This window comes from Clytia hemisphaerica, unplaced genomic scaffold (genome assembly GCF_902728285.1).
Source record: "Clytia hemisphaerica strain Z4C2 unplaced genomic scaffold, Clytia hemisphaerica genome assembly, whole genome shotgun sequence".
NCBI classification, from domain to species: domain Eukaryota; kingdom Metazoa; phylum Cnidaria; class Hydrozoa; order Leptothecata; family Clytiidae; genus Clytia; species Clytia hemisphaerica.
In genome coordinates, this window is record NW_027103629.1 from 271,161 (window position 1) to 298,901 (window position 27,741).

Genomic DNA, 27,741 nt, shown 5'->3' on the forward strand with positions numbered 1-27,741 from the left:
TATAAAGTATATGCTTATAAGAAAAGTAAATATGCTCAAATTGCATACCATCCTTTGTTTACTTTGTATTAACTAATAACCGAAGGGTATATCACCGTCTATCAAGAGTTATTGACTTGATTCTTATAAAGTATATGCTTATAAGAAAAATAAACATGCTCATGTTGCGCGCCATCCCTTATTAACTTTGTAAGAACTAATTACCGAAAGGTATATCACCGTCTATCAAGAGTTATTGACTTGATTCTTATAAAGTGTATGCTTATAAGAAAAGTAAACATGCTCATATTGCGCACCGTCCCTAGTTTACTTTGTAAGAGCTAATTACCGAAAGGTATATCACCGTCTATCAAGAGTTATTGATTTGATTCTTATAAAGTATATGCTTACAAGAAAAATAAATATGTTCATATTATGCGTCATCCCTTTTTTACTTTGTAAGAACTAATTGTTATAAGATAAATGCTTAAAACTAAAATGTATAAGTCCGTGAAACTGGTGAAACTGGTGAAACAGCCTATAGCGGTTTTTTTGCTATAGATATATACATTAAAATCCGTGAAACTGGTGAAACTGGTGAAACAGCTTAGAGGTGTCTTTTGGCTATAGTTATAGATATTACTTGAAAATCCGTGAAACTGGTGAAACAGCTTAGAAGGGTCCTGTGGCTATATATGTACAAGAGAATCCGTGAAACTGGTGAAACTGGTGAAACAGCCTATAGGGGTTCTTTCGGCTATAGATATGTACATGAAAATCCATGAAACTGGTGAAACTGGTGAAACAGCCTATAGGGGTTCTTTCGGCTATAGATATGTACATGAAAATCCATGAAACTGGTGAAACTGGTGAAACAGCTTAGAGGGCTCTTTTGGCTATAGATATGTACTTGAAAATCTGTGAAACTGATGAAACTGGTGAAACAGCTTAGAAGGGTTTTTTGGCTATTGATATGTACATGAAAATCTGTGAAACTGGTGAAACTGGTGAAACAGCCTAGAGTGGTCTTTTGGCTATATATATTACTTATTTGAGAATCCGTGAAACTGGTGAAACTGGTAAAACAGCCTATAAGGGTTCTTTCGGCTATAGATATGTACATGAACAATCCGTGAAACTGGTGAAACAGCTTAGATGGGTCTTTTGGCTATAGATATTACTTATTTGAGAATCTGTGAAACTGGTGAAACTGGTGAAACAGCTTAGAGGGCTCTTTTGGCTATAGATATGTACAAGAAAATCCGTGAAACTGGTGAAACTGGTGAAACAGCCTTTAGGGGCTCTTTTGGCTATAGTTATACATATGTACTTGAGAATCCGTGAAACTGGTGAAACTGGTGAAACAGCTTAGAGGGGTCTTTTGGCTATGTATATGTATAAGAAAATCCGTGAAACTGGTGAAACTGGTGAAACTGGTGAAACAGCTTAGAGGGGTCTTTCGGCTATAGTTATAGATATGTACTTGAGAATCTGTGAAACTGGTGAAACTGGTGAAACAGCTTAGAGGGGTCTTTTGGCTATATATATGTACAGTAAAATCCGTGAAACTGGTGAAACTGATGAAACAGCTTAGAGGGATATTTTGGCTCTATGTATGTACAAGAAAATCCGTGAAACTGGTGAAACTGGTGAAACAGCCTATAGGGGTTCTTTTGGCTATAGTTATAGATATTACTTGAGCATCCGTGAAACTGGTGAAACTGGTGAAACAGCCTATAGGGGCTCTTTTGGCTATAGTTATAGATATGTACATGAAAATCCATGAAACTGGTGAAACTGGTGAAACAGCTTAGAGGGGTCTTTTGGCTATGTATCTGTACAAGAAAATCCGTGAAACTGGTGAAACTGGTGAAACAGTTGAGCGAAGAATATCTGGCTACAAAAGTTCGTCGCTAATTTCCGTCAAATACTTAGAAAAGTTCGTCATTTTCAGTCCATGATATATTGCAAACTTGCCGTGTGTGGCCTTTGTGTTCATCTTTTTCATGTACTTAGATTCAATTCTTTTGAACAGATTGGAGTGTTTTTGGTTATTTTCTTTCACTTTTTTGTTCATATTTGTATTTTTGAGTTTCGACCGAAGAGCTGAAGGAAAAGTTTTGATAAATTTACAGACCAGATATCTTATAAAAGCAAAAGTCAATAATAAATTTACAGACTGTAGAAAATGCGCGCATCAGATTGTTTTTTATCTTTCTTTCTTATCTTTCTGGTCTGGGATTCGAATTTCGAATGTAAACATACTATTGAAAATGTTCGAAACGATCGTTTTTGCGCGCACATCAATGTCAATCTAATTATTAACTCGCCAAGATTCTGTAAAATACATCGAATTAAAAAAAACCGAACCGGAAAGCGGGTGGTAGATCATTAAGCAGACCTATACCAGGGGTTTTGTAGAGGTCTGCGATTCAGACTATACTCTCACTGAGTAGCTTCTAATGGGATTTTCGTTTATGTGGTGTAAGTTTTGGTTAGAGAGTATGGATCTCCAGACTAATATAGTACATGCCTTGAAAGAATTTATCTATCAAAAGTTATATCAAGGTTGAAAACCTTTTGATGATGTCATCATAATCCCTCTAGGCGAAACTTAAAAAGATACTAATCTTTGAACAAGTTGTCCAAATTTAATGTTTTATGTGGATTATAAGTTGTGGACACTGAAAGAGTCATCTGTGCCAAATTTCAGGCTTTTTTCACCATTCTGAAAAATTTTTGTGCTACCTTATCCTTTTTCGTGCCAAAATTGAATTTATACCGTTTTACTTTCTTCTTTGATAAGCGTTTTTCTATAAGGTATTTAAAAAGACCATTCAAACCGATAGGTTTAAATAACAGTAAGTTGTGGTTAACCCTGCGTTTTAGCGAGGCAGTTATCAAAGTGAAGATGAAACTTTGTTGCATCATACTGATAGAACATGAAGGAAAACTCTAAGAGAGAAAGTTTTTGGAAATCTCATATTCGGGAAGTACAATATACCATGTATACCATTTTGAAAACCTTTGAAAAAAATGGCATTATTGCAGCAAATTTTCTTAGTTAGCTCGTGAGAAATAAAGTAAAAGTAGCTCATAATCAATTTTAAACAAAAGATAGCAAAAGGTCCACTTTGCCAGTGTACTGTTGTGCCCAAGCTATATCTACAAGATCATTTAGAACTTTCTTTCTTTAGAGGAATTTTTGGGTTTTGGAAAAAAAACGGGGCCAGTCGGGCCCGTAGAACAATAAATTAGTTTGGTCTCGCCCTAGAAGACCCAAAATGAAAATAACTCTAGTCTATTTTGTTATTTTTCAGTCATCCTCGTTATTGATGGGCATCGATCGTATTCCTGATCAAACTGGATATTTGGTGGTCAACCATGAAGGTGCTGTGCTTTCCGTAAGTCTCTTCCCTCTTACCACAATTTTCTTGACTGAATTTCTTACTTGATATGTGCTTTTAGGTTCCAAATAAACGAGGGGAGACCTATATGCCGGAGGGGGGGTCGGAAATTGTACTCCTGAAAACCCAAAAATAAGGTAAATATAGGCTAAAATCAGGCTATTTAGAGCAAAATAAGGGACCTTCTCTTTGACAGCTGAAAATATTCTTAAAAATTGATAAACGGGGGGTCCTAATAAGGTCCCGGGAGGGGATTTTGAAAAATTGACAAGCGGTGTGGGGCGTTTAATTAGAGCCTAAAAGTACCTTCTTTCTTTTACTGATAAACAATATTATAACAAGTATACATTTTATAACAATGTTAACGATTAAATTGAGCAAAATTTACCAAATGTGCGTTCCTGATTGAGTATCGTGAAATTAGGACCCTTTCTTAAGCTAATGGAGTTGCCTCATGTCATCTTATCTAAGAAATATGCTAACATGATTTAGACCAAAAAGCTAAAAAGTAATTCTTCAAAAAGCAAAGGAGCACCTTCTCAAACAAAAACTTTCACATGGTTATCGAATATTTTGATTTGCATTTTATTTCTGTGACGTTCAGAGTGCGGGTGAGTTGGAAAACGACGAGAAGACAGCATCCACAATCACGCAAGTTGTCAAACATTCTGCGCACCTTCCTTTATCAACTGACCCAGCTGAGACCTTCAAACGAATCTCATGTACGTATTAAGCTCTTTTGAACAAGGTTCAGGAAAGCTCGTAATATATTATCGGCCCACGGCACATTAGCATTATTTCTTTGACTTGTTGTAGTGTAAGGGCTGGCGTAAACAGTGGCAAAATGTTTTTTTGTTGAAACCCATATAATTTTCATCCGTATTAAGTCACAGTAGGGTATGAAGCTTATTTTTGCCAACCTATGAAATTCATGGAATTTTAAAAGAAAAGAATAAGGGCTATGTGACGAAGGAGATTATATTTGGCATATATCCATAGCTTTATAACCCCAATAGTAGGGTGAAAATCTTAGAAATGTTACATTGGGCTCTTCCAGAAAATTTTTGTCCGGGAGGTAGTGAAAAATCTGCAAAATTTGCCTTGTTTTGGGGGCAAACTTGCTCTGTTTGGGGGTGATTTTAAATGTCCAAGGGGACAACTGATGCTTGTCCGGGGGTTCATAATTCACAATGTCCGGTTGGTAAATTTCCAAAAAATTTTATATCCTCCACCCCCCATATTCAAATTTTTTCTGGAAGATCTCATTTCATTTGTATCGTGATCGTCCTGAAATTTCATTTACAGTGACGTACGACAACTTCGCTTTATTGGTGACGGTGAGCAATCAAAGGATTTTCGTCGTCAAACGGCCATCTTCATCATCTGCACCTTCTGAGTAACAAACACCTTCCTCATTCTTTCTTTGCCAATTCTCTTTCATTTCTATTTTCATTTTCATTTTCATATTCAAATTTTTATTTTTAACTTAAATTATGTGAGACCAAACTGATAAGCTTCATCAATCATGAACTAAAGTTTATTTGCTTTAAGTGCACCATTTCTTTTGTGCTTGTTATTTTAAATAAATGCTCCAATTCTAAAAGATAATTCCGACCATTTCAATATTCGAGAAAAAAAATTTCAGCATTTTTTAAAAAATGAACCCCTTTTTCATACCTCGTTGGAGTCGAAAACTCTTTTTACTATTTTACATTTCAACGGACCACGTTCTTAAACTGTAACTTTGAATGCTAGAATTTTATTAAGAAGACAGATCACTATCTAAGAAAAAGGGCGAAGAAAATTTGCAAACGGGCTTTTTTGCCGAAAAATGTTAACAGCCGTTGTAGCATGCTAGAATTGAAGCATTGATTGAATAATTGGACTTTAGATCTGAAAAGGGAAAATGCTAATGGAGACCTGGAAAGTTCTTTCACTTTCATTTTCGGTTGATTAATTTAATGCATTTAGCTTTTTTCATATTTTGTAGTCTAATTTATGAAAATATTTTTTTACGATGTCAAATAATAAAAACCTCTTAAAAAAATAGTCCATTTTTATGCACTTTTTTATCCTTTACAGTTTTACCTGTAACCTGAAGTTAAGAAATAGGTCATCACTATTTGAGTTACTACTGCTACTATTTCTAAAATGTTACTTTCGGCCGGGATCAAACGTTTTCTTACCCCCGGGAAATTAATTATTTTTCCGTTGTAGGCAACAATAAGCGCTAAAAAGCCTTTCAACCTTTTCAAAGTTTCAACCCAATGGGGGGGGGCAGTCAGGCAAATTGACCGACGGGTATGTGCGGCGGTTAAGGGTATGTTTTTCAAAATATCAGAAATGCACTGTATGGTTGGAAATTTCAGCGAATCCAGGCAATTTTTGCTCAAAAGTCTTGATTTTTTTGCTCTAAAAGAGTTGAAAATTTGAAAAAATGCACTGTCAGGGTATGATTTTCACTGATTTTTTTCTGCACTGTAAGGGTGCGATTCTAAAAGCCATTTTTTTTCGCCGTACATACCGTCAGTTGGTAAACCTACTGCCCCCCCGGGACCCAATCAAGATAAAAGAATCCTTTGGTTCGTGACAAATGAAATGATATCAAAATATCTCAGCTTGCAGCAATGGTCATTGAAAAACGCATATAATTCTTTAAAGGGAAGTAAAATTTGGAAGGTAAAGAGTTGCTGTTGCTCGACTTTCAAACTTGAATTTACTACTTTTTCAATCAAAATACCAGGATTGTCTAAGGCATTTCTAGGTAATTTTAAGGGCTAGTGTACCTTCATGAAGGTCTTATCTTTGTACAGGGATACTTGGATAAAAAGTTTTTTTGTCCAAAATCCATCAAAAGACGGTATTGAGAATGTTAGTAAGATTTAGTGAAAATCTCTAGGAATTGGCTTTCCTAGAAGTAGTAGGGGGAAATTTGTAAAATCGCTCGATTTTTTTAGTCAAAGCACTTGTTATACATTTTTGGAAAGCTAAGGGGTAGGGGAATCAAAATAACTTGGGTACCAATTTTTTTTCGGACACTTTGGTGTGATTTTCGGACAAATACGGCGGTCTCAGGCAAAAATCATAGCTTGAAAAATTAATGAAAATTTTAGCTTGAGAAAACGGAGACCTGTTGTATATTTTTGGAAAGCTCTCAAAAAATTAAGATTAGTGATATATTGCGAGTATAGGTGATTTTTTTACCTAACTCTAATCCTTAAAAACAGTGTTTTTCAGTGTTTTTCAGCCAGAAACAGCTGTTTTGTCCAGTTTTTGCGCTTTCGGAAGCTCAATATCTCGAGTTAGGTACTGAAATCACCTATACTCGCAATATATCACTAATCTTAATAAGGTAAAAGTAGATATCGAGTAACGTCGGGTTTGTACGTTAAAGTACATAGATCCGAAATTCACTATCATTCATTATCGCATTCAGTAAAAGAAATGCTCCGGTATAAATTGTTCGTAGGCAAAGATCAATCATCGGCTAAAAAATTCGGATGACTAAAAAGTAGTTTGTAAAAGCCCGGGGGGGGGGGGGTACTAGGGTTGCATGCTGACAACCGCCGCCCGACTTTCGACCCTCGGACTCTTACCGGGACTAAAAAGGAGAAAAGAAAGGAAATTTTTGTGAATCTTACGAACCTTACCTGGACAAATTTGATTAATTTTCGATCTTTCTTGGGGTAAAAAGTAGGAATTTTCCTATTTCTCCTACCCTTAGCGAGACTGAAATTTGATTCTCTAAGTTTTCCAACCCTTAGCGGGACTTTGGAAATCCAAAAAAGGTACCCTTAAGGGCGGCACATACCGCACCCTCCATTTGCCTAAGTATGCCCCCCCCGGTAAAAGCTTTCACCACCACAATATTTTTCGTCTCTTTCGACCTCTTGCGAATTTCTGATCAAAATCAAGGATTTGGGTCTAGAATAGACGATATCGGCTTTCGATAAATGCAATGCATTCTGGTTTCTAGGGACTCTCAAAGGAATTATAATAGATCAATTATAATAGATTATAATTCCTTTGAGAGTCCCTAGAAACCAGAATGCATTGCATTTATCGAAAGCCGATATCGTCTATTACCATCCATGATGGCAGTCATCTATCCAGTTCAAAACTCGGCTCAAAATATTTCAGTGAACAAGATTCATTAGATTCAATGGAAGTCTAAAAACATTTATTCAACCAGGTTTGCCTAAGAAAACGATCACTTTACCTATTAAGTTGTCGATTAACAAAAGAATTGCCGCCGACGAACATTGCTCAGCCAATCTCTCCAGCATAGCGATCAGTACCGATGTACGAATGATTCATATCTTTTATTTACTTGGGACAATCTCTCACTTAGGAATATTCAAAGGAGGGTTGCAAAGGCGTCAAAGGACGATGTCGCAGAAAACTTTCAGTAAGTATAATAAATTATCTTTGGTTTTATTTTAAGAAGAAACAATGTGTCTATCCACAGAACTAATTAAATGGTCGTTTTAGTGGTTCATTTCGCAAGTTTATTTTCAACCAAGCATGGGAAAAATCGTCACGAGTTAATTGGACTAATTTGGTGGAAAAGATAATGGTTTTCTGCAGTACGGACATTGAACGTGATGTGAATGTCTATCAAATGGAAGTTTTTACAATACATAGATAAGAAGAAGAGGAAACTGCTGATGACTTCCGGACAAGATGCTTTTCTTTTGACAGGTGAGACATCTTTTATCAAAAACATTCCATTCTCTGCATCAAAACAGAAAGAAATGAAAGTCATCAAACATCCATCATCATTCAAGGAGTTATACAAATCTATCGTCGACCTCAAAACGGTGCTTATTTAGCTGGATAGAATCAAATATCCATACAGGGGGTGGAAAAACTTTTTCAAGCCAAAAAAATTGTTTAAAATGTACGCGATAGGTTGAAAAAAACTATGGTAAATAAAGAATTGATGCAATTTTTTAGTTTAAAAACATAAAATTTTGCGCTGTTATCCAATGCGGTTCAAATATGACACGAACGATGAAAGTAACCGGGGGTAAAAATAGACCCATAAAATAAAACGGAGATTGCACTTGAGTAAAAAAACCACTTAGCCTATACTAGACGTAACTTGCGCTTTTCTCCGCGATTGCGAGATTAAAACTCCCGGTTTTTGGTGAGGTGCGGGCTAGACTGGAGTCGTTTATAATGCGTGTAATACTAATAATACCAATACTAATAATAAAAAACGGGATTTAGTTTGTATAAACGACTGGAAGAATCCGGTGTTCCATCCTTATAGATACAGGGGCTAGCTACGCAGAAACTTGCGTAGCGAGAAAACAATTTATCAAGCAATAACAAAACTCTCAAAACACAAATCCACACACATGTTTTTCTTAAGAATTATTTTGAGCGGTAAAAAAATATAATTGCAAATATTGACACTTTTCTTTTATTTGGAGTTAGTGCACAAAGGTTTCTAGACGACTAAAATTGTTCCCTTTATTACTTTTTGCTTTATTTTTACTATGTATGAATTAGTCGTCTAGCTTGCTAGACTAGGTGCGGGCTAAAAACCGCTCGACCAAGCAAACAAAAATAATTATCTAAATGATTCGCCGTAACGAAACCGTTAGCAAGCGAGCGAAAAAAGAAAACCGTTAATGACGTTGATTAGATAAACCTCTCATCCTGATTGTAAAAGGAGATAATGAAAACGGTTATGTGAGGAAAAGATTAGTTTCGAGCAGGATCTTTGAAACACGGGAAGAAAATTTTGGAAGGGAAATGGATTACCGTTGAAAGAAAACGTGGCATAACTGAAATGACCTCCTATCAACCAGTAAAATTGGTGGGAAAAGAGCTCATACCTCATTCTAACACTATTGGGAATAATTTCCTTTAAAATATAACTTTTAAACTCCCTATCTATTGAAAGAAGAGTTCGGCAAATTGGACAAAACTTTATGCCATATTTTAATAATCCGGTTATTTGTCAAAATTAATCCTTGCCAAATTTCATTCATTTTTGAATTTGGTTCATATTTTCTCTAAAAACACAATTTTCAGCTAAAAGTTTATCCTCTTGATCCTCAACGGTTCACAGAGACCAGGAATTTTGGAAAAGTAAACAAATGGCTTCAAGCCACCAACTTGCAAAAACTCTGAAAAACTAGTTATCATAAAGGGGCAGCTTTTGGAGACTTAGAATGCCATGTTTTAGAGGCATGGCGAAGGATTAACAAAGCTGATCTTTTTTGAATAAGTGTTACCATAGTATGAGAAAGTCTTATGTTATTACTGTTTAATCGGTTGGTTCGAAACGCAGGACACAGGACCCAGGAGGCAGGACACAGGACGCAGGTCAGTGCTGACAGGTCAGCTTTAATTGCTGTGAAAGACAAAGAAAATGTTTGAAAAACACTTGTAATTGTTAGAAATATCATTCTGAAGGTATTTTATTGGTCTAGAACCTTTTTAAAGGTCAAAATCTATCCACATGCTTGCCACGTGCTTTTGCATTTTGTGCCGTGTATAACACGGACCTGTAATACTTGTATTATATATTACACATAAATCACGCATGTATAGTAGCAGTTATCTTTTCAATGTCATTGACATGTGACATATATGTTATACACAAAATACATGTGTTAAAAATATTTATCTCATCTTTAAACAGCCCCAACAGGAAAATAGCTATTTCACAATCGCTATATCATATCTCATTATATCTCCTGCATCACCTTGGGTATGAAAACAAAAATTGACTAAAATAGCGTCAAAGGTTTTATTAATTTTATTTTATTAATTAATTTAATTTAATTAATTTTGTTTTATTAATATATCAATATTTTCATTCCCTATCTCGTATTTTTGATGAAAATGACGTCACTATTTTCATATCTCTAAAACAGCTCTCTTGGAGCATTTAATGTTTTCAAAATATATAAATCTATATCTACTTGCACCATCAGCATTTTGATGCATTTTGATGGCTTGTCATTGAAAAATCTTTTAAATAGCGTATTTTGTATAATATATAATTTTCCATTGCGTATAATGTTTTTAGAAACATTTTATACATTATATGTTACGAGTGTGTTACAATTTTCCGGTCTGTAGTTTGTATGACCTGCTTCCTGTGTCCTGTCTCCTGCGTCCTGTCTCCTGCGTTTCGAACCAACCGCTGTTTAATGATATGGGCCAGTAATAAGACGATAAGAAAGGTATATTTCATTCGCATCAGAAGGCTAAACTGAACTGGTAATGCTAATATCATTTGAATAACTCTCCCTGTATCTTTTGACTGTAAAAACTGGAATGTTTTTAATTAATTTGAATTCAATTTTAATCAGTTTGCAGGTTCTTGAGATTTGCAAATGTGACATCGTCAATAACTTTTTGTATGTCGAAAGAGTTAACACAACTAGAGAACAAAGATCATCAAAAAACACAGTCATCAAGAGTTGACGCAAACATCGACATTTTTTGTTGGTTTAGCGTTGAAAAGTGTTGCTATATAAAGATTTGGTAGTAGTGTTTGGTTGGCAACCAATGAGTCAAGAAGCCTTAAAGAGCCATCGATACGTTCCTCCGTGAGAATCGGTACCTTCAGCAAAGGGAAAACATCGAAAGCTTTGATTGACCGGCATTGTTTAGTTTACTTAATGGCTTCAGCGGCTTGAAATTTTAAAGCAAAAACAAAAAAAAGCTCTAACTTCACACCAATTTAACCAGAAAAACTAGGGAAAGCGTTTGACCCTAATGTTAAATAATTCGCAAAGATGTGCATATTTCAGGGGCTTGCCAAGTAATATGATGAAGTCATGCAGAAAACTTTTACAATAAAGTATAACATTGACCCCAAACTCGAGCCTAATCTCGTTTTTGATTGATGAAGGTATGCGCCTTGGACGCGCCTAAATTTTTATCGCTTGTAACAGGCGACTTTCTGAAAAAAGTTAACAAATGCTTGAAAAGCATTACATCAAAAACATACAAAATCATAACAAAGTAATAAAGTATGTAACCTCGATATTTTGGGTACAACACTCGTTGACGAAACATGCTCTAAAACAATAATCAATCTCCATAATTTCGCTGATAAAAAAAAGCAATCTTTTCAATGTCGAACCAAATAAAATTGAAATTTGACCAAAAACGGAAGTCTCAAATTCAAACAAGACGTTGCAGCAGGGCTTCACCCTCCCTATGCCCCATGTCGGATATATTCGTAATCGGTCTTTAAAGTCGACCCCGCTACTTGTCATTCCCAGCCTTTCTTACTGTTGCAATAAAAACAAAAAAGATTTGCTCACAAATAATCATCAACACCTTTCAAATTGTCGTACATGTTTTTTCTTTTATAAGCATAACGTTTATAAGCATATGCAGGCTCAGTTTTTGGTACCTAAAAAATGGCTCTATTGTTTGAGAACAATAGAATGCTAAGCATAATGCGAGCCTGACATAGGGTAAGACACTTGCTTATAAATAAAAAACATGTACTAAGGCAAAGTTAGGTATTTTTTGAAATCGTTTTCCATCTTTTCTGTCTTAAATGACTTGAAAGAAATTCATCTCAAGCACAGGATAAATTAAGAGAAAGTAATTTCTTAAACGAAAAACTACACTAAGCAATTGGTAAACTATCTAACAAAACTATTGCAACTTGCACCTAATTATGGTATGCCAGATGCCAGGGATGTTTTTGCCTAAGTATGAATGAGCGTTTTAGGCAGAAATATCATGGAAAGTCTATGAAAAACTTGAATTTCGTATAAAGTTATTATGACGAATTTCAATCAAAGCTGTAAATTTCGCCTAAATTATTTCTCGCAAAATATATACATTATAATACCCAATGAAGTATGATAAGAATCAAATGGGGCGTAACCTGGTCAAACCAGCTATTGATTCTACGCCTAATTACAACGCACTCTAAAGCAGTGTACATCAAAAAGTTTAAACTCAAAAAAGGTTGTGCTTGCTTAATCATTGGTTGTAATACATATTGCACACTTTCATCAAAATGTTAGCAACAACAAAAGTAGGATGGACAAGGAGAAATATTGAACAGACTCATGGTTTCCAAACTCCCGAGAAGTCTTTTTGAGTTTGCTTGTTGCATTGCATTGTTGCAACTCAACAACAACTCATATTTATAAAGCCCTATGAAACACAAGCACAACGTTGACCCTTGAACTCAAGTGCAGCTGTTGCCAAGGGTTCATTCCAAAAACAAAACATCTACTCTTGGTTTCAAAAAACGTGTTTAATTCATGTCATATGTTCTGACATTGAACACGTTACATGTGCTAAAACTGAAAGTTTTAATAAAGGGGGACGAAGTTATTTTTACTGTACTTCTACATGTCATTTCCCTGATATTCTTACTTTATGAAAAATAGTGTGTTGATTTTAATCTATTAAATCAAGCCTCTCTGAGATCAAAATAGACTTACTTAAAGCGAAGACATTTTCGCCAAACTCGCAGAATTTTAGTATTCGCAAGAATTTACTTTCGCAAAGGAGCTTTTTAAAATGGCTTTCCCAAGAAAAAGCTTTCATGATTCTTGATGTTTGTTAGTTTTTAATCCTTGTATTGGCTAATATTTCTTAAACTTAAACCAGAGTTATTTCATATTCATCACAAAACTGAAGGTATCATTAACTTCATTCTTAAAAATGTTTTAGGAAATTTCCACGCCCTTGAAGTAATTAACCAGTTTGAATCGCTAAAAGATTTGCTTTGTTCAGATTGTAAAAAAAGGCAGTTCGTAATTGTTGCTTACGAAGAAAAATGTAGTTTCTTCAGAAGGCGTGCACAGTGGTGATGCAAAAGCATAGATCAGAGAACAGAGCATGGTGTAAACCACACTGTGCATGAATAAAAACACTTTCACAACACATACAATGGAGTCAATCATCGGAAGAAAAAAAATTTAGCAGAACATAACTGTGATTCTTTTCTTTAGTAAAACAGTTATCATCTAAAGTCTTTTACGCTGTACTTAATTCTCTGGAATGACAGTAGATGAAAATTTCACCATTTAAGGAGAGATTTGATTTTTATTTATAAGTAACCTATTGTAGTTTAAAATACCAGGCCGATAACGTGGGCTGAGAAAGATACAAAAAATGACAGCACGATAGCTTGATGAACTTATCTTTCTTTTATGGTTCAAAACAGTCGGAGATTTCTAATTCATTATAACTAAATCTAAAGCAATGTACAAAACAAATTCCAATAACGTAATTTTAGGTAAATTTCTGTCTTTTATGGGCCTTAATCACTTTCTTGACGGTTAAAAATCTGAAGCGGGGATATGAAAAGTGAAGGAGATAAATGAATCTTTTAATTGGTCTCGTGAGTTACACTTTGAAAGGACTTAGCCTGAAGCAAAGGGAACCTATGAGTTTGTATTCTCCATTTTAAAGGTCATAATGAGTTTCACATGATTGTGAAAGAACTGATCTACACCATATGCAACGAAGTGAGGAAATATCGAATATCATCTCTTCACCGCACAAGAAAAGGCTACTGACGCCAAAAGCTGCCATCAAAAACATCCTGTTTAGAAGGGAGCATAAACAAGACAAGCCACTTATAAGTGAAAATACCAAAATCTCTTAAAAGTTACGCATCCCAATAAAGAGCGAGAAATGACTCAATGTTACGAGGGACTCAACAGCGTTGACATGGGACTTCCTAAGATGAAAAGAGTTAAAGAGGAGGATACTTGGCAAAAACAACAATATCAAGAAGTGCTACCTTTTACTCTTTATCCATGCCCTTACACTGCTCTTATTAATAATCAATTAACAATGGAGCCATTTCAAATAACCTTTAAGGTTTCAATCAAATTAAAATGATATTGGTACACCATATTTTCTCAGCCTATACTGCACAGTCTACAAGGGGGTTTATCGAGGTCAATTTTCTAGGTGCAAACTTTAATGTAGGAATAGACAGATTGAAAATTAGTCTATGAATTTCTTGCTTCTATATGTAGGAAGCTTAGATGGGTATTAACGAGGACATAATGGCTTTCAAATTTAATCCTTTTAATTAATCCTGATGCTGCAAAAATTCAAAAGAAAAAACAAATAAATCTTACTAATGAAAGATGGTATTTTGGAACCTTCCGACCATCAATTTTAATCGGTTTAATGAGGCTATTAATCTTTGTTGTTCAACATAACAAAAGAAATGAGTTTGATATACCAAGGAATAAACGAACATAGTAATTATGGGAGGTTTTAAGAGAACGGTTGAAATAAGCTAGATCTCCAATTGGAGTGAGATATTTTGAAACCATGGTGATCATGGTTATCAACAAATACAACAGCTACAAAGGAGACAATATAATGTCAGAGGAGCGGAAAGTTTGGGGACATCGATTAACTGACAAAAGTATGGTGTAGAAGAAAAGAAAAATATCAGGACTTCCCTCTTGAAAGAAAGATGTCTAGTTTACATTCGTTAAACATCAAAGCTAAAAGGCCTTCATTTGAACGTTCAAAAAATGAACAATGTGGGTGGACAGAAAATTATCGGGTGATTAATTAAGCATTAATTGTGCTTCCTTTGTTGAGGCAGCCAAAAGATTCAGTTATAATTCATTGTTGACGTTAGTTGCGGCCTGATGAAAACAACTACGTGCTTTCGAAGGGAAGTTTATGGCAGTTGCACTTTGCAATCTCGCTTTTAGTTTTTCCAAAAGAAATAGATAGTAGACGATATTGCAACTTTAATGGGAAGAAATAAAGCCTGGGAAATGGTGACGTGAATAGACTAGACACCATTCAAAAAAGTGATTTTGGAAGAGCCATTAGTGACATTAGAAGCCTTCTGTCAAGCCTTTGCATACAAAGGCATAGATAGGTTTTAAGAGAAGGTAGTAATTCGAAACCCATGAGAAAATCGACCAAGCAGACAATCTAAAGATCTATAAAGGTCTCATAGAGGTGATCTTTTCGTTATCCTTGTCAAAACAAATCAGGATATTGTTGTTTTCATAAGGTTCCTTTACTTTCAGTGTGTTCAAGTAACGTTGTCCAAACAAAACATTTCCAAGTCAAGACATCATGCAAACGTCCTTTCAATGTTCAGATAAGGCTTTCCATGTTTGAACTTCCGATTGTTTATTTTTTTCAGAGCTTGTTTATTCAAGGCTCCCGTTACGCTGCAAAAGCAACGGTTTTTACTTGACATTTATATTTTCTCGCTTAATAAAATTGGTTAGTCTATAGTTTGAGTAATAAGTCCATTTTTAACTCGCCCCTATTTTACAAGTGATTGTTTTCATAATAAATTGTCAATTTTCATAAACCGTCTTTTGATAATCAATAGTAGACCATTTGAATTTCATAGACGGGGGTCTATACTTTCAGACAAAAGCAGCAAAAAATTCAAAAACATACATTAATAGAGACAATAAAAATACCAAATATTCAAGAGAAAGGGTTTTTCCAAAATTGAAACATTCATTTAATTTCTTGATTTGATTTTTCTGAAGGTTTTCGAAATTTCTAAGAATATTACCCCCGTGACAAAAAATCAGACATCTAACAAATATGTCAACAAGCCTTTATTATTCGAACTTTCAATCACATATTGCCATCTTTCAAAAGGCTTTGAGATATTGGATGATCGAGGCAATTTTTTCTGACAAACACACAACAAAGAAATCCCGTTACAAAAGTCATCTACAGATATGATTGAAGATCACTTAACAAAAAAACACAGACGTGTAAACACGACAGGAACAGGGTAACACTAAAACCCTTTCTTAAAAAACAGAGTCAATCTGTTCTTAAGCACTTTAATTCAAACATTTCAAAATAAAGAAGAAGAAAAGGAACCGATTTCAGGCAGCGAGGGCAAAGCATCGTGGTGTTATTCAGAGGGTGTGTTCAACTTGACAGCAATCGAAAATATTACAATTTTACCGTGTGGGAAATTTGTAATAGTAACAGTTCAAAATTCAAATGTATAAAAATTGAGTGCAACATTTTTAATCAGAAAGCTTGGAATATAGTGCAGCAAGCACAAATAACTGGTAAGTAGTACAACATTTTGCATTATTGATTTTTCGTTCATTGATGTGGGAAAAGTATTAGACAGATAAACATATCAATAATCAAATTTTTAAAGAATATCTACTCGTAAAATAATCATGAAAATCTTTTCAACATTCATAAAACATTTTTTTCATGATACCCTGACGTCAAGTGTTTCACTTTTTAAATTATGGAAAGCTTCATTGTTTAGGTTTTTCACGAAACTGATTTTCGAAAAGAAGCAGCAGCATCTTTTGATAAATAAGTAAAATATGAAGCTATTCATCTTGGAGTATGATTGAATTATTCAAACTGCATCAACATAGTATATGAACAGCCTCTTGTGATTAATCAGTTTTTAAATGAATTATCCTGTTCTTTTTTCAACAGATAAATTTTGACGAATCAAGAAGTGCAGTAGCATCGACAAAAATAATGGCTTTTATGAAACCAGACGAATTCAGCGCATTTCCACTTCCATACTTACCTAGAGGAGGAGCATTCCCATCACCAACTGCTCCACTACCAAGTATGAATACTTTCTCCAACAAACGAAGACATTCAGAAAACACAACATACGAAGCAACTTTACCATTACCACCATTGAAAGTTCCAAAACTCGTCTCTTCAACCAGCAGTCTTCCACCACCACCTCCCCTGGTCACACCAGGTCGAGGTCACTCTTGCACATCTGATGATTGCAAATACTGCTCAGGATTGACCAATCTGGATATTGCAGCTTTTTACTGGTCCATGATTGCTATGAGAGGATACTCCAAAGCGAAAGCATCCAGTTCATACGAAACGCCTTACTCACCTAACCTTCCATCTCCAGTCTGCAAGTCTTCAACATTCGATCTTGCATACAAACCACCAAGTCCTTCAGGTAGTTTGTCAAGCATGGATTCAGAACCTCTTTCACCATCAAGCAGTACTACAAGCGAATCATCAACTAGCTCCACTAAAGATTTGGGAATTAAATACCAATGTCAAGTCTGTCATAAATCTTATTCACACCCTCGACTTTTAAATCGTCACCTTCAATCACACACACCCTACAAAAAACACCACTGCCCTCGCTGCCGCAAAGGATTTAATGATGCTTTTGATCTGAAAAGACACATTCGAACACACACTGGAATCAAACCATTTCAATGTCGAATGTGTGAAAAATCATTCACTCAGGTAAGATACTTTGAGTTTCTTATTTAGAAAGTCCATAGTTAGTAGACAAAGTGCCAACAGAGCATAAATACAACATTTTAAGATTAACAACTACACAACAGCATCTTTTTTTTTGTTTTTTCAGAGATGTTCATTGGAAGCTCACATGACAAGAGTACACAATGTTGTCCACAAGTTCGCTTTCCGTGAACGCCGACCCAAGCTGTTTGTTTGTGAAGATTGTGGTGTCACCTTCCCTGATAACAACAAGTTTCGTCAACATGAAAAAGAAAGCACATGTAGACCAAACAAATCAAACTAAGAGTTTAGTATAACAGTTTTAGACAGTAATATTGTTCGTTTTATGTTTGTAATGTCCCTATTTCTCCTGCTCTCATTTTATTTGTTTCAAATTCTCAATGTTGAGAAAGAGAGGAGAAACGTGTTGTCCCTGTATATAAATTTTATTCTAAATACTTCAACTTATATTATAACGTATATATTACGAAAATGTGGAACAAGAAAAGGGTTGGCGGCTGATTATCACTAATGACTTATATTAAGTCGTAAAATAGCCAGCCAACTAATTTGCCCTTTTGGGCAAACAATATTATTTTATAGGAAAGTCTTATTGTAAACAGTTCACTAACTTCTTGCTACCGTTACAAAACTGTTCTATTTCAAACTCAAGAAATCAACGTATACAGCAACAGTTGTAACGCTAGCAAAAAGTTAAGTTATCGTATAATCATTTGTTTTCAATTTTATCGTATTGATTGTAAGAGCGTGAGAGTTTAATGCGAGTGAGTGTTTAAAAGAGAGAAAGTGCGAGTTCGTGGACTTTAGTCAGTGAGTGTGAAATTATATTAAGTAAGTTAGAGCGATCTTGAGAGGTACGTTTAACAATAAGAGAAAGGGATGAGAGGTGATAAAAAAGTTGACTTACTGAGGCAAGGTCAAAAATTATGACAGATTCTTTCCTGCGGTTTCTTTATCCAAAAGCTTCTTTTGTTTGTCAAGTCGTCAACGACACTCCTTCCCTGTTCAAAAAAAATTAAAACAATAAGAAAAGACATGACTGAGAGAGGGAGAGTGAGTGAGTCATCATTAAAAAGCTATAACGATATCATATTAATCTCTATTGACAAAGTATATTAAGTTTAAGGACGTCCATCTATCGTTCATGAGAGTTTTTCAATAAAACCACATCTACTCTATCATCTTTTGTTCAAAATAGGTGGAGAATGAGAAAGTAGAAAGGAATTTCTTTTCTATTCACCCAATGCCGTTAGATGGCTCCGAAATGTTATTAAACTTAATACCATCCTATTAAACATCTAAAAACTAACCATCAGATTACAACTCTTACGATGGTTCTTTGCGTCGAATATGAATATCATGTAACAAAATCAACCGAGAGAAAGTTTCTTATCTTTGAAAAACCCGATAACGGTTTCGCCTATTTCTTTTCAGAATTCTTTTGAGCCAAGTAATCATATCACCTCAGGTTGGGGGGAAGGGGGTAATCAAGTCTATTTTTCTAGCCATATATATTCAGTATGTAATTTTATATAACAAAAATGTGGAACTGGTCTAGTTGACCTTAGAAACGTCCTTTTATGCTCTATATTAGAGCTGTTGTTACGGACATCATTGATTTATAGTAAAATATTTTGTAACTGTTTTTTTGTATCTCAAATTTTTGTAGCTTTAACTTCCTTTATACAGTAAAGCATTATAATCCCACGTTGTTTAAAATTATTTGTAAAACGTATTATGTAACAGTATTACTTAAAAAGAATAATATCACAAAAAATGATAAAACAATTTAAAAAATAACAAATATTGAAAACGTAAGAAAAAATAGAACTCTAAAATTATATAAATTGATATTTTTGTATAACATTTTAATGACTAGGACCAATTTTAAAATATATTCAAAATCCTGTATCAAAAAATTAGCTCAAATCTTAAAACTATTTATTGTCTTTTCTTTTCTACCCATTTTACTTGCATAGTTATTGTAACCCCTTTCTCTTCTTTACCTCATCGCATCTTTCTCTGGTCGAGCTTTGCACAATCACGAGCGCTAAACAGTATTTTCTTATTGGAACCAGCAACTTATTTCCTTGACAGTTTCAAAAGGCAAAAAAAATTAAAAAAATGCTCTCGCTATCAATTATAATGTCATTCAACCTAATTCAACAGAATGATTTAAGAATGAAATGGAATAATCCAGCGTAAATGAAAAGTTTTGAAAACTTTGGAAAATATATTTTCAGATAATGGTCAGAAATTCCATTCCCTAAGGAGCATTTAACACAGTTTGGCTTTTTCTAGCCTGTGAAGACGCACTTTCAGAATTTCTTTCAAAAAAAATATTTTCTTATTTCCAAACGAGTTCAACAGTTTTTAGCCAGTCATCATTTAATTCGAATTCTTTAATGTTACTTTAATTTAATGATGGAAAAGATCTGCATGTTATGTTTTGAAATGAAACTCTTTCATTGAATCATTTCTTTGTTTGTTGGTCATGATTTGATTGGTTCGGCCTTAATCCAGGTGCTAGGAAAATCGTCATGGTTACTTTTGTACTCTTAAATGCGCACTGAATAGAACCGCTGTTAATCGTCACAGTGTAATATTCATACACTATGTATTTGCATTTCATGAGATATTTCAAAAGTAGGCAAATAGTTCATCAGTCCAAACTAAAGGATGTAATTATTTAGAGCCAACTTGAATCAAGATAAGGAGAGCATTATATACCTGTTTGGCTGCTACTCCTGTAGACTGAATGCCGAGGTCAGCCTCGTTGCAAGATTGCTCAGATCTGATGAAAGAGAAAACAATATCAATATTAGTGATATCGGAAAAGAATCCAGGTTCTTTTGCTCTTTTTTTTACCAGCACAGATGAGGATGTTGACAGATTTTCAAACTACAGAACTTCCTTACCAGCAGAAACAATCTACTTATCGTACTCGTGAAACAAATTTTGTGTGTAACTGTTAATTCACTCGACCCCCTCTGTCGCTGGTTTACAAAGTGAGAAGCCGACAATGTCATAACCGACCATCTCTTCCAAACCTGTTATACCATCATGTTAAACCTAAAAATGAATTAACATGTTTCTTTTTTAGCAACGAGTGTTAAACGGGTAACTTTCAGAAATCTCAACAACCATCATATTCTTAGATGATGATCAGGGGAGAAAACAAGTAAAGATTGGCTTCTTTTAAACGTTATATGTACAGATTCCACTGTAGAGATTTAGTAATTTAAACCTCTGAAACATTTTTACTTGTTTAGGAAAAGGTCCACCTGAAGTATCCGTTGAGTGCGTTTCTTTTTCACCGAAATATATCACTATCTAACTACTTTAACGAAAGAGCTATTTGACTATTTTAACAAAAGAATGACTAGGTACTAAATTGATTAATTAATCAGTACTTAATTTGTCAATTAATTGCGATCATGAGACAATTTCAAGAAATAGGAATATGCTAGGTTCCAAAAATCTAAGAATATTTTATGAGGCCCTGTGGACTCCAGAAGATGCAATTTTTAGATAAATGCAATGGAATGCTCACAAAATCTTTAATCAAGCACGATACCGAAAAAAGAACATACGCAGTCTTTAGAAATCGTCGATACGCTTGAAAGAAACGTTTATAAAAGAAAGCAGGACTCGATAGATTCATTGAAACGTATAAAGTCTATATTGATTATTTCTTTGGTCAAAAATAATGGTGACTAAATAATTTACAAAAGAATTTGCAGTAATACCCATTTTCCAAAGAGGTAGTGTTGTTAGATAAAGATACTATATACAGTTAAATGATAAAACATGCTACTACTTAAAACATATGGGTGTATGTACACTGGGTCAAAAACGGATAAAATGATTTTCTTAAGTTTGAATTCCACGACGTTTTGAAAGTGCGTCTGCTCTCTTGTTGTCACGTCGTTTAGTAGCTTCGTTACGTCGATTCTCCCTGCAAAGAGAACAAAAAATGAATAATTTAAAATTTAAATATACAATAATGTACACGAGGGGAAGGTACGTCAATATCGGTATAGATCTTTGGACACTGTAAAAGAGAAAAAAAAATTATTACCTCTTGGCTTTGGCTTTTGGTTTACTCAATTGCTTGACATCTTTCCTTGGGGAAAGCGTAAAAGTAGAATTGGCGTTGAAAGTGGTGTTAGCTCCTGCTGACGACTTATCAGCAAAGTAAGAACCCTTCAGTTTTCCAGAGTGCGGCTTGTAAGACAGCCTCTTCTTCAAAGAAGCTTGAAGATCAAACTTCGCAGGTGTTTTCTTCGTTGCAGACGACGAGCAAGTTGTTTTTACATTAGGTGATCTAAGAGATGAAAGTGAGAAGGCGTAAATGGTCCAACAAAACTTTAACATACAAGGAAGACAAGTTATAGAATAACTCGCAAATACCTCGCAAACAATTCACAATTAACAAAAAGTCTTACTTGGTGTCGAGAATGGAGACATTTTTGAAGGATTTTCTTGTGGGTTTGATGTAGGAGGAGGAGATTGCACTCTTGTTAAGATTAGACTCTTTAAGTACAGGTTTGGGTGATTTCAGCTTTGATGTGAAATTGAAGGTCACTTCTTTGTCTACTTTGAAAGAAGCTGTCGATGCACGTTTGGTAGTTTTGGTTGCCACTGGTGTGCTGCCTTTTGATTTCTTTGGAAAAGAAACAGAATTTAAAATTAATGTTTTGGTTAATGGATTTCTTCAAAAAAATCTGCATAGCTAGCGTGATATGACGAAATTCTTTTATTTTCAGTTTAATTATCTATACCTAAATTTTAGGGGCTTATATTCTGAGAACACCTAGCTCAGACAAAAAGATACCTATATTTTTTTGCTAAGAATTTCCTAGCAATTCTAATGATATAACCGATCATTAGATGAAACCCTGAATGCAAGAAAATAAGAAATTTAATCTGCTTTTCTCAAAGCTCTACCAAATTTTATTGAAACAACTTAACATTATTGATATAAAGTCACTTCACACCGAAAGTTTAGAGAGCAATTTGCCAAAAACGAAAAACGTAAATCTACTTTTATGATCATAGCATATACATATAGGAGCCAGTCAATTTTTAGGACGAGTCGTCTTTTCTTGAACTTTTCAACGAACTAATCAAGGCTAAAACACTTTCCGTAACCAGAGCTCAGTTGGTTTTCTATTACATCCAATTTCTCTCCTTTGACCGAAGAGAAGCGCTTGGACTAAAATGATGATGAAGGTGCATTTATACCCGTGCAGTAATATTAGCTGTATCCGCCTTTGGTGTGTTGTGTGACAACTTCATTCGCTTCAGATTATCTTCAGCTTGTTTCTGTGTAACAAAAAGGAAAAACATTTTCAGCTTTGATTTAATTCCTTCCCTGGTTTAAATACTCTCTAGAAATTGATTCATGACAATATTTGTCAAAAAACGGCTTCAGAGGCAAAAACTCTATTCGTTTCATTTTTGACCTCAGGTTCTAATGTTTAGCGTACTGGCCTTTTAGGTAAAACCTATACCTTTTTTAATAGGTCAAATTATTTAAAAGCATAAGGCTGCTAAAGGCTCGAGGACTTACATTAGCCAATTTTTCCACTATCTCATTCATATACGTAAAGTAATCCAAGTAATCTAATGACAAACGATAGCCCTTGACCCAATGAGCATAAATAAGGTATAAAAATAATTTTTTCTTATACCTCAAAATGCAGTACAGAAACAACTTTGAATATTTGTATTGACTCGAAAGGTTATTATAACGTAAATTATTAGAAATCCCTAAGGTTCAATCTTTGTACAAGGGGTTCTGACCAGGCTGAATTAATGATAACTTTTGGAGGCTTTTTTGAAAATAAAATCATATGATTATGAAAAACACAATATAAAAATAGCGTAAATTTGAGATTAAAGGGCAAAATTATTACCACTGAATCTTTTAACGATCAATTAACAATTTAATCAAATAACAGCAAAAGGGAAATAGTTGAATACCCTTTAAAAATGCTTGGGTAGTTTTCGTCCTACTTTTCTGATTTGCGAGAGGCCGTCTTACCTAACGATGACTGCCTCTCATGCTTTGGGTACTCTTAGAACAGACCTCAGATTTTGTTCAAATGACAGTTAATCCGCACTCAAAAATAAGCGAGCATTTGTATGGTATACAAATTGATACAATCAAAATAATTTCAGTTTAAAAAGAACAATCACCTTGAGTTTTGTATGATAATTCATTTGATATTTCATACGATTTTTTTTCTTTTTTAAGTACACGTCAATAGAGTCCATTCTATAGAATAGAGAACCAAGATAGCGCAATTAATTCGAAAGTAACTTAAAGTTTTAAAATAGTATATAATGAACTTCTTTCTTGTGGCGCACCCGCAGGGATTGATAAAGAATTGTGTGTCCCACATTTGAAACTCTAACAATAACAACGAGTTTAAAAATATTCTCAAATTTCAACTGATAAATATCTTTAGTGGAGAGTAAACGGTATCAACTTACTTTTTGAACTGCTTTTGTTGACTGATTTGTAATTTCCGGGAAGCTGAATATAAAAATTGAAAAATTGCATTTCACGGGAATAAATGTTCGCCGTTTTGGCCTTTTTTGGACAAATTTCTTTCATTTTCCTTGGGATTTTTCGATAAAATTGGCAAAATATTTGTATTTCGCGGGTTCAAATTTTCGCGGTTTTGCCAAAAATCTACAAAATTAGGAAAATTACTTCACGCGAAAATTAATTCCCTTAGCGTAATTCTTAAATTAACAATTTTGATTGCTGACAAAGCCATTTTTCATATGGTCAAACTCTTATTAGCATCAAAAAGTAACAAACGGGGATGGTCGAGCATGTGACTTTTTAAAGGTATAAAAATGCAAACGTTTACATTTTTTTTTACAAAAGGTCTACGCCAAAATTGGACGAAAAATTCGCAATAAAAACGGGAATTTGAGACTCAGCATGGGGTTGAACTAGTGTCGAAACGGCGTAAAGCAATTAGGTCCACAACAAGGCTTGAAATTCTGTGTCTAAAGGGCCCAAACTAAGGTTTGGTCGTTGGACAGATTAACAAACTCAATCCACTAGAAATTGTGATTAAGGTATGTATATCGGCTTTACAACCAACTCGAACTTTCACTCCTATCCATTCGTTTTCTGATTCCTAGTTTTGGTTGGGAGAAGTAGAAATGGTAATTGTAATTCTTGACAATAACTATTCTTTTTGGTTAGTAGTGCCCAAATACAAGTAGTTTAGACTTTTAGTTCATCAGTTTAAATTCATTTAGAAAAATGGAAGATGAAAACTTACAAGGAGATGCTGTGCTTGCTATGGTACCTTCTGCTTGGAATCTGGGTATTTTGCTCACTAAAAACAGGATAAATAATTTCGTGTAAAAGTTGGTAAAAACCAATTAAGTGCTACTGGCATATACGAGGTAGCTCGATATTTTTCGGTCCTGTACCGGTAGGTCCTGACCTAGAATAGGAGCACCGCAACGCCAAATGTCTCGCTTTTCTAAAGGCTAATCTATATACATATATGAGGCTGCTTGTTGATCTTGCAGAAACAACTCAAATAATTTGATTGGACCATCAAAAATGGTAACTATTCGCTTTAATTTTCCTTCAAGACTTTCAACGCCAAAGCGTTATAAATTTATGGTCTGTATTCGCTGAGCTTTATATATATATAGACCCTTAAGACAGCTCGATCCCAGCCAAGCAAAATATTTTGATCTGAGTTTTTTTGAAAGTGGTACCTGAATCGAGAGCGCTTACTTTCGCTTACACAATACTAGTGATGTAGCGCTATTTGTCTTTAGGCAAGGATTCAACACTGCAATGACTTCTTTGCGGGTACCACTTTCAAAAAAACTCTGACCAAAGATGGCGGATATAGCTTGGTCCAAGGTTTTATAAGTCAGTGTCTGTATGTAATTTAAAAAAGAAGTCATTCCATTATAAAATACAATTAATTGACGTGGCACGGGATATTTTGTTTTGATGATTCGTCTTTAAACAGCTACGTACTGTTTTCGCAATCTTAGAAAAATTTTCATAGCGATTCCGTTGACTTAGCTTTAAGGTTAAAACTCTTTTTTGGGAAGATCTTTTGTAATAAAACAAAAGCAATACATTTTTCATTGGCCCTCTTTTCAACTTCTTTCATAAGATCATCTTTCATTTGTTTGCTGCTTTCTGCTTTTCCTGTAGCCGAGGTCTCTTCATCTTCTGACATCCATTGCTTTAACTCCAAATCTTCTGTCAAACTCTAAAATAAAACAATTCAAATTTTAGGTCAAAACAGGTTAAATTTTCTCAAAACACATAAAATGATGGTTGGAATGAGGGGGTCAGTATCACTCTTGAAATAAAAAATCTTCAAATTCTAGGCCAAAATATCGTCCCCAGTATAAAATTTTACACTTAAAATTTTTGTCCCAATGAAAACAATTCAAATATACAAATCCTCACTGCAAAATATTGTGCTTTTTTTCTCCATTCCCATTGAATTTTCTGACTTGTAAATAATGGAATTCAGATCCCAGCTCTACAAACGTGGGAATATCAAATCCACATTGAGTTTTTATCCATAATTTTTACCACCACTTGCTGAGAAAAGCCTAGCCGGTCTGTGGGAAGGGGTGTGTCAGCCATTTTGTTTTGCTTTTTTAGGTGTGTCTTAGGTTAAAAGTTAGAACTTAGAATTTTTCACTCATTTTTCTCATCATGTTTGGATTTAACTTTACTTTAGACTTAGATTTTCTTTCACAAATTACATTTACTCAGACTTAAATTCCTTTCATGTAATTTATTTTCAATTAGCCTCGAACTCATTTGTCAATTAAAACTTAATTAAAACTTAATAATTTTTTCGTTTTTTTTCAATTATTTGAACACGAGTTATTTTACTTTTTCAGTTTGAACATTATCAATATCATCGATTGTTACAAATTCGAGTCAATTTTACTGTGTGTGTACTACAAAAATTACAGGCTGAAAATTGTTTATTATTTCTATTAGTTTTATAAAAACAAAAGATGCTACACCTAAATACCAAAAATACCTTTGCCTCCTCTTGTAGCCTGCTGAAGTATTCGACCAAGTCTGAAACCAACTCACAATTCTAAAGAAGAAAAAAGAGAAACCGAGAAAAATAGAAAAGGACAGAGAGAGAGAGAGAGACAGCATAGAATGTTTGATATACACGTTTTTTTTTTAAGAAACACACTTTTAAGAAACATGAGGCTAAGAATGCCTAAAAACTAAGAAACATCTAAGAAACATGCTGAGGCTGAGAATGAGAAAATAACATTTTTTATTCGTTTTTTTTTTAAAAACCTTCCAATCCAGCCTTCCATGAGGCTGATTATGTCAAAAAGTTTAGAAACATGTAAGAAACATTTAAGGCTCAAAAGGCCGATTTCTTAAGAAACATTGAGGCTGCTTGGTAAAACCAGTTTCTTAAAAAAAAAAAAACGTGTAAGGGATGTGATAAACAAATACCTTTTTGTTAGCTTTAATTGAAAATTGTTTACAAAGTTTTTGTAACTCTTTCCGATTCAGCGATTGCAGTTCTTCTTTTGTGTAAAACATTGTTTAAAATAATTGGATTTGGAGCTAAATTGAATACCAGAAAAGTATACATACAGGGCCCATGTCGTAATCTAAAAAGTAGTGTGGCCGAAAGTGACAAAAATCAAGGCATGGTTTTATTTACAAAATAAGTGAAGGGGCTTTGAGTTGCCACTTGTTCAAGGGTCCTGGTTTCAAGTGCTTTTAAAAAACTTATTATTTATGTTTATATGTATAAAAATCTCAAAAATAAATATGTACATGTTTTTAAAGCTTAATAATAATAACGCTTATAATTGGAGGCTCAGATTTGCAGATTTCCTATTAAGCATAACATGAGCATATACATCGGTATACAATATTTTTCAAGTGGTCCTTTTGTTTTGAAAATTTGAGCGCTTTTTGGATCAATTGTTTGCAAGATTTATGTATAAAAACTTGGCATGTAAACTGTAAACTAAAAACTTGGCATATATAAATATATACCCACATAGCAAAAAAACCTACTTTATAAACATATAATAAGCATAT

The 27,741-nt window shown here is 34.3% G+C and overlaps 3 protein-coding genes across 3 annotated transcripts in view; 2 read left to right on the forward strand and 1 right to left on the reverse strand.

The window, feature by feature from the left end:
* The window catches only part of LOC136802563 (ragulator complex protein LAMTOR4 homolog), a 41,526-nt gene extending 36,091 nt beyond the window's left edge, over window positions 1-5,435 (forward strand). The window contains exons 2-4 of the mRNA XM_067059301.1: window positions 3,300-3,383; window positions 3,991-4,108; window positions 4,692-5,435. Coding sequence (XP_066915402.1) covers window positions 3,300-3,383; window positions 3,991-4,108; window positions 4,692-4,786 — 297 coding nt within the window. The 3' untranslated portion in view covers window positions 4,787-5,435. The remainder of the gene's footprint in view (window positions 1-3,299; window positions 3,384-3,990; window positions 4,109-4,691) is intronic.
* Window positions 5,436-16,068: 10,633 nt separating this feature from the next.
* LOC136802564 (putative transcription factor Ovo-like 1) lies at window positions 16,069-19,437 on the forward strand. Its single transcript, XM_067059302.1, has 3 exons — window positions 16,069-16,429; window positions 16,821-17,615; window positions 17,740-19,437. Exons 2-3 carry the CDS (start codon window positions 16,866-16,868, stop codon window positions 17,914-17,916), a joined length of 927 nt encoding a protein of 308 aa, XP_066915403.1. The 5' UTR covers window positions 16,069-16,429; window positions 16,821-16,865; the 3' UTR covers window positions 17,917-19,437.
* Window positions 19,438-21,292: 1,855 nt separating this feature from the next.
* On the reverse strand, window positions 21,293-27,286 carry LOC136802565 (nucleolar and spindle-associated protein 1-like). The gene is made up of 10 exons (XM_067059303.1): window positions 27,142-27,286; window positions 26,702-26,761; window positions 25,771-25,906; window positions 24,944-25,000; window positions 24,135-24,177; window positions 23,838-23,916; window positions 22,881-22,961; window positions 22,082-22,299; window positions 21,715-21,960; window positions 21,293-21,591 (listed from the first exon to the last, which is right to left on the reverse strand). Exons 1-10 carry the CDS (start codon window positions 27,229-27,231, stop codon window positions 21,507-21,509), a joined length of 1,095 nt encoding a protein of 364 aa, XP_066915404.1. The 5' UTR covers window positions 27,232-27,286; the 3' UTR covers window positions 21,293-21,506.
* Window positions 27,287-27,741: the final 455 nt, after the last annotated feature.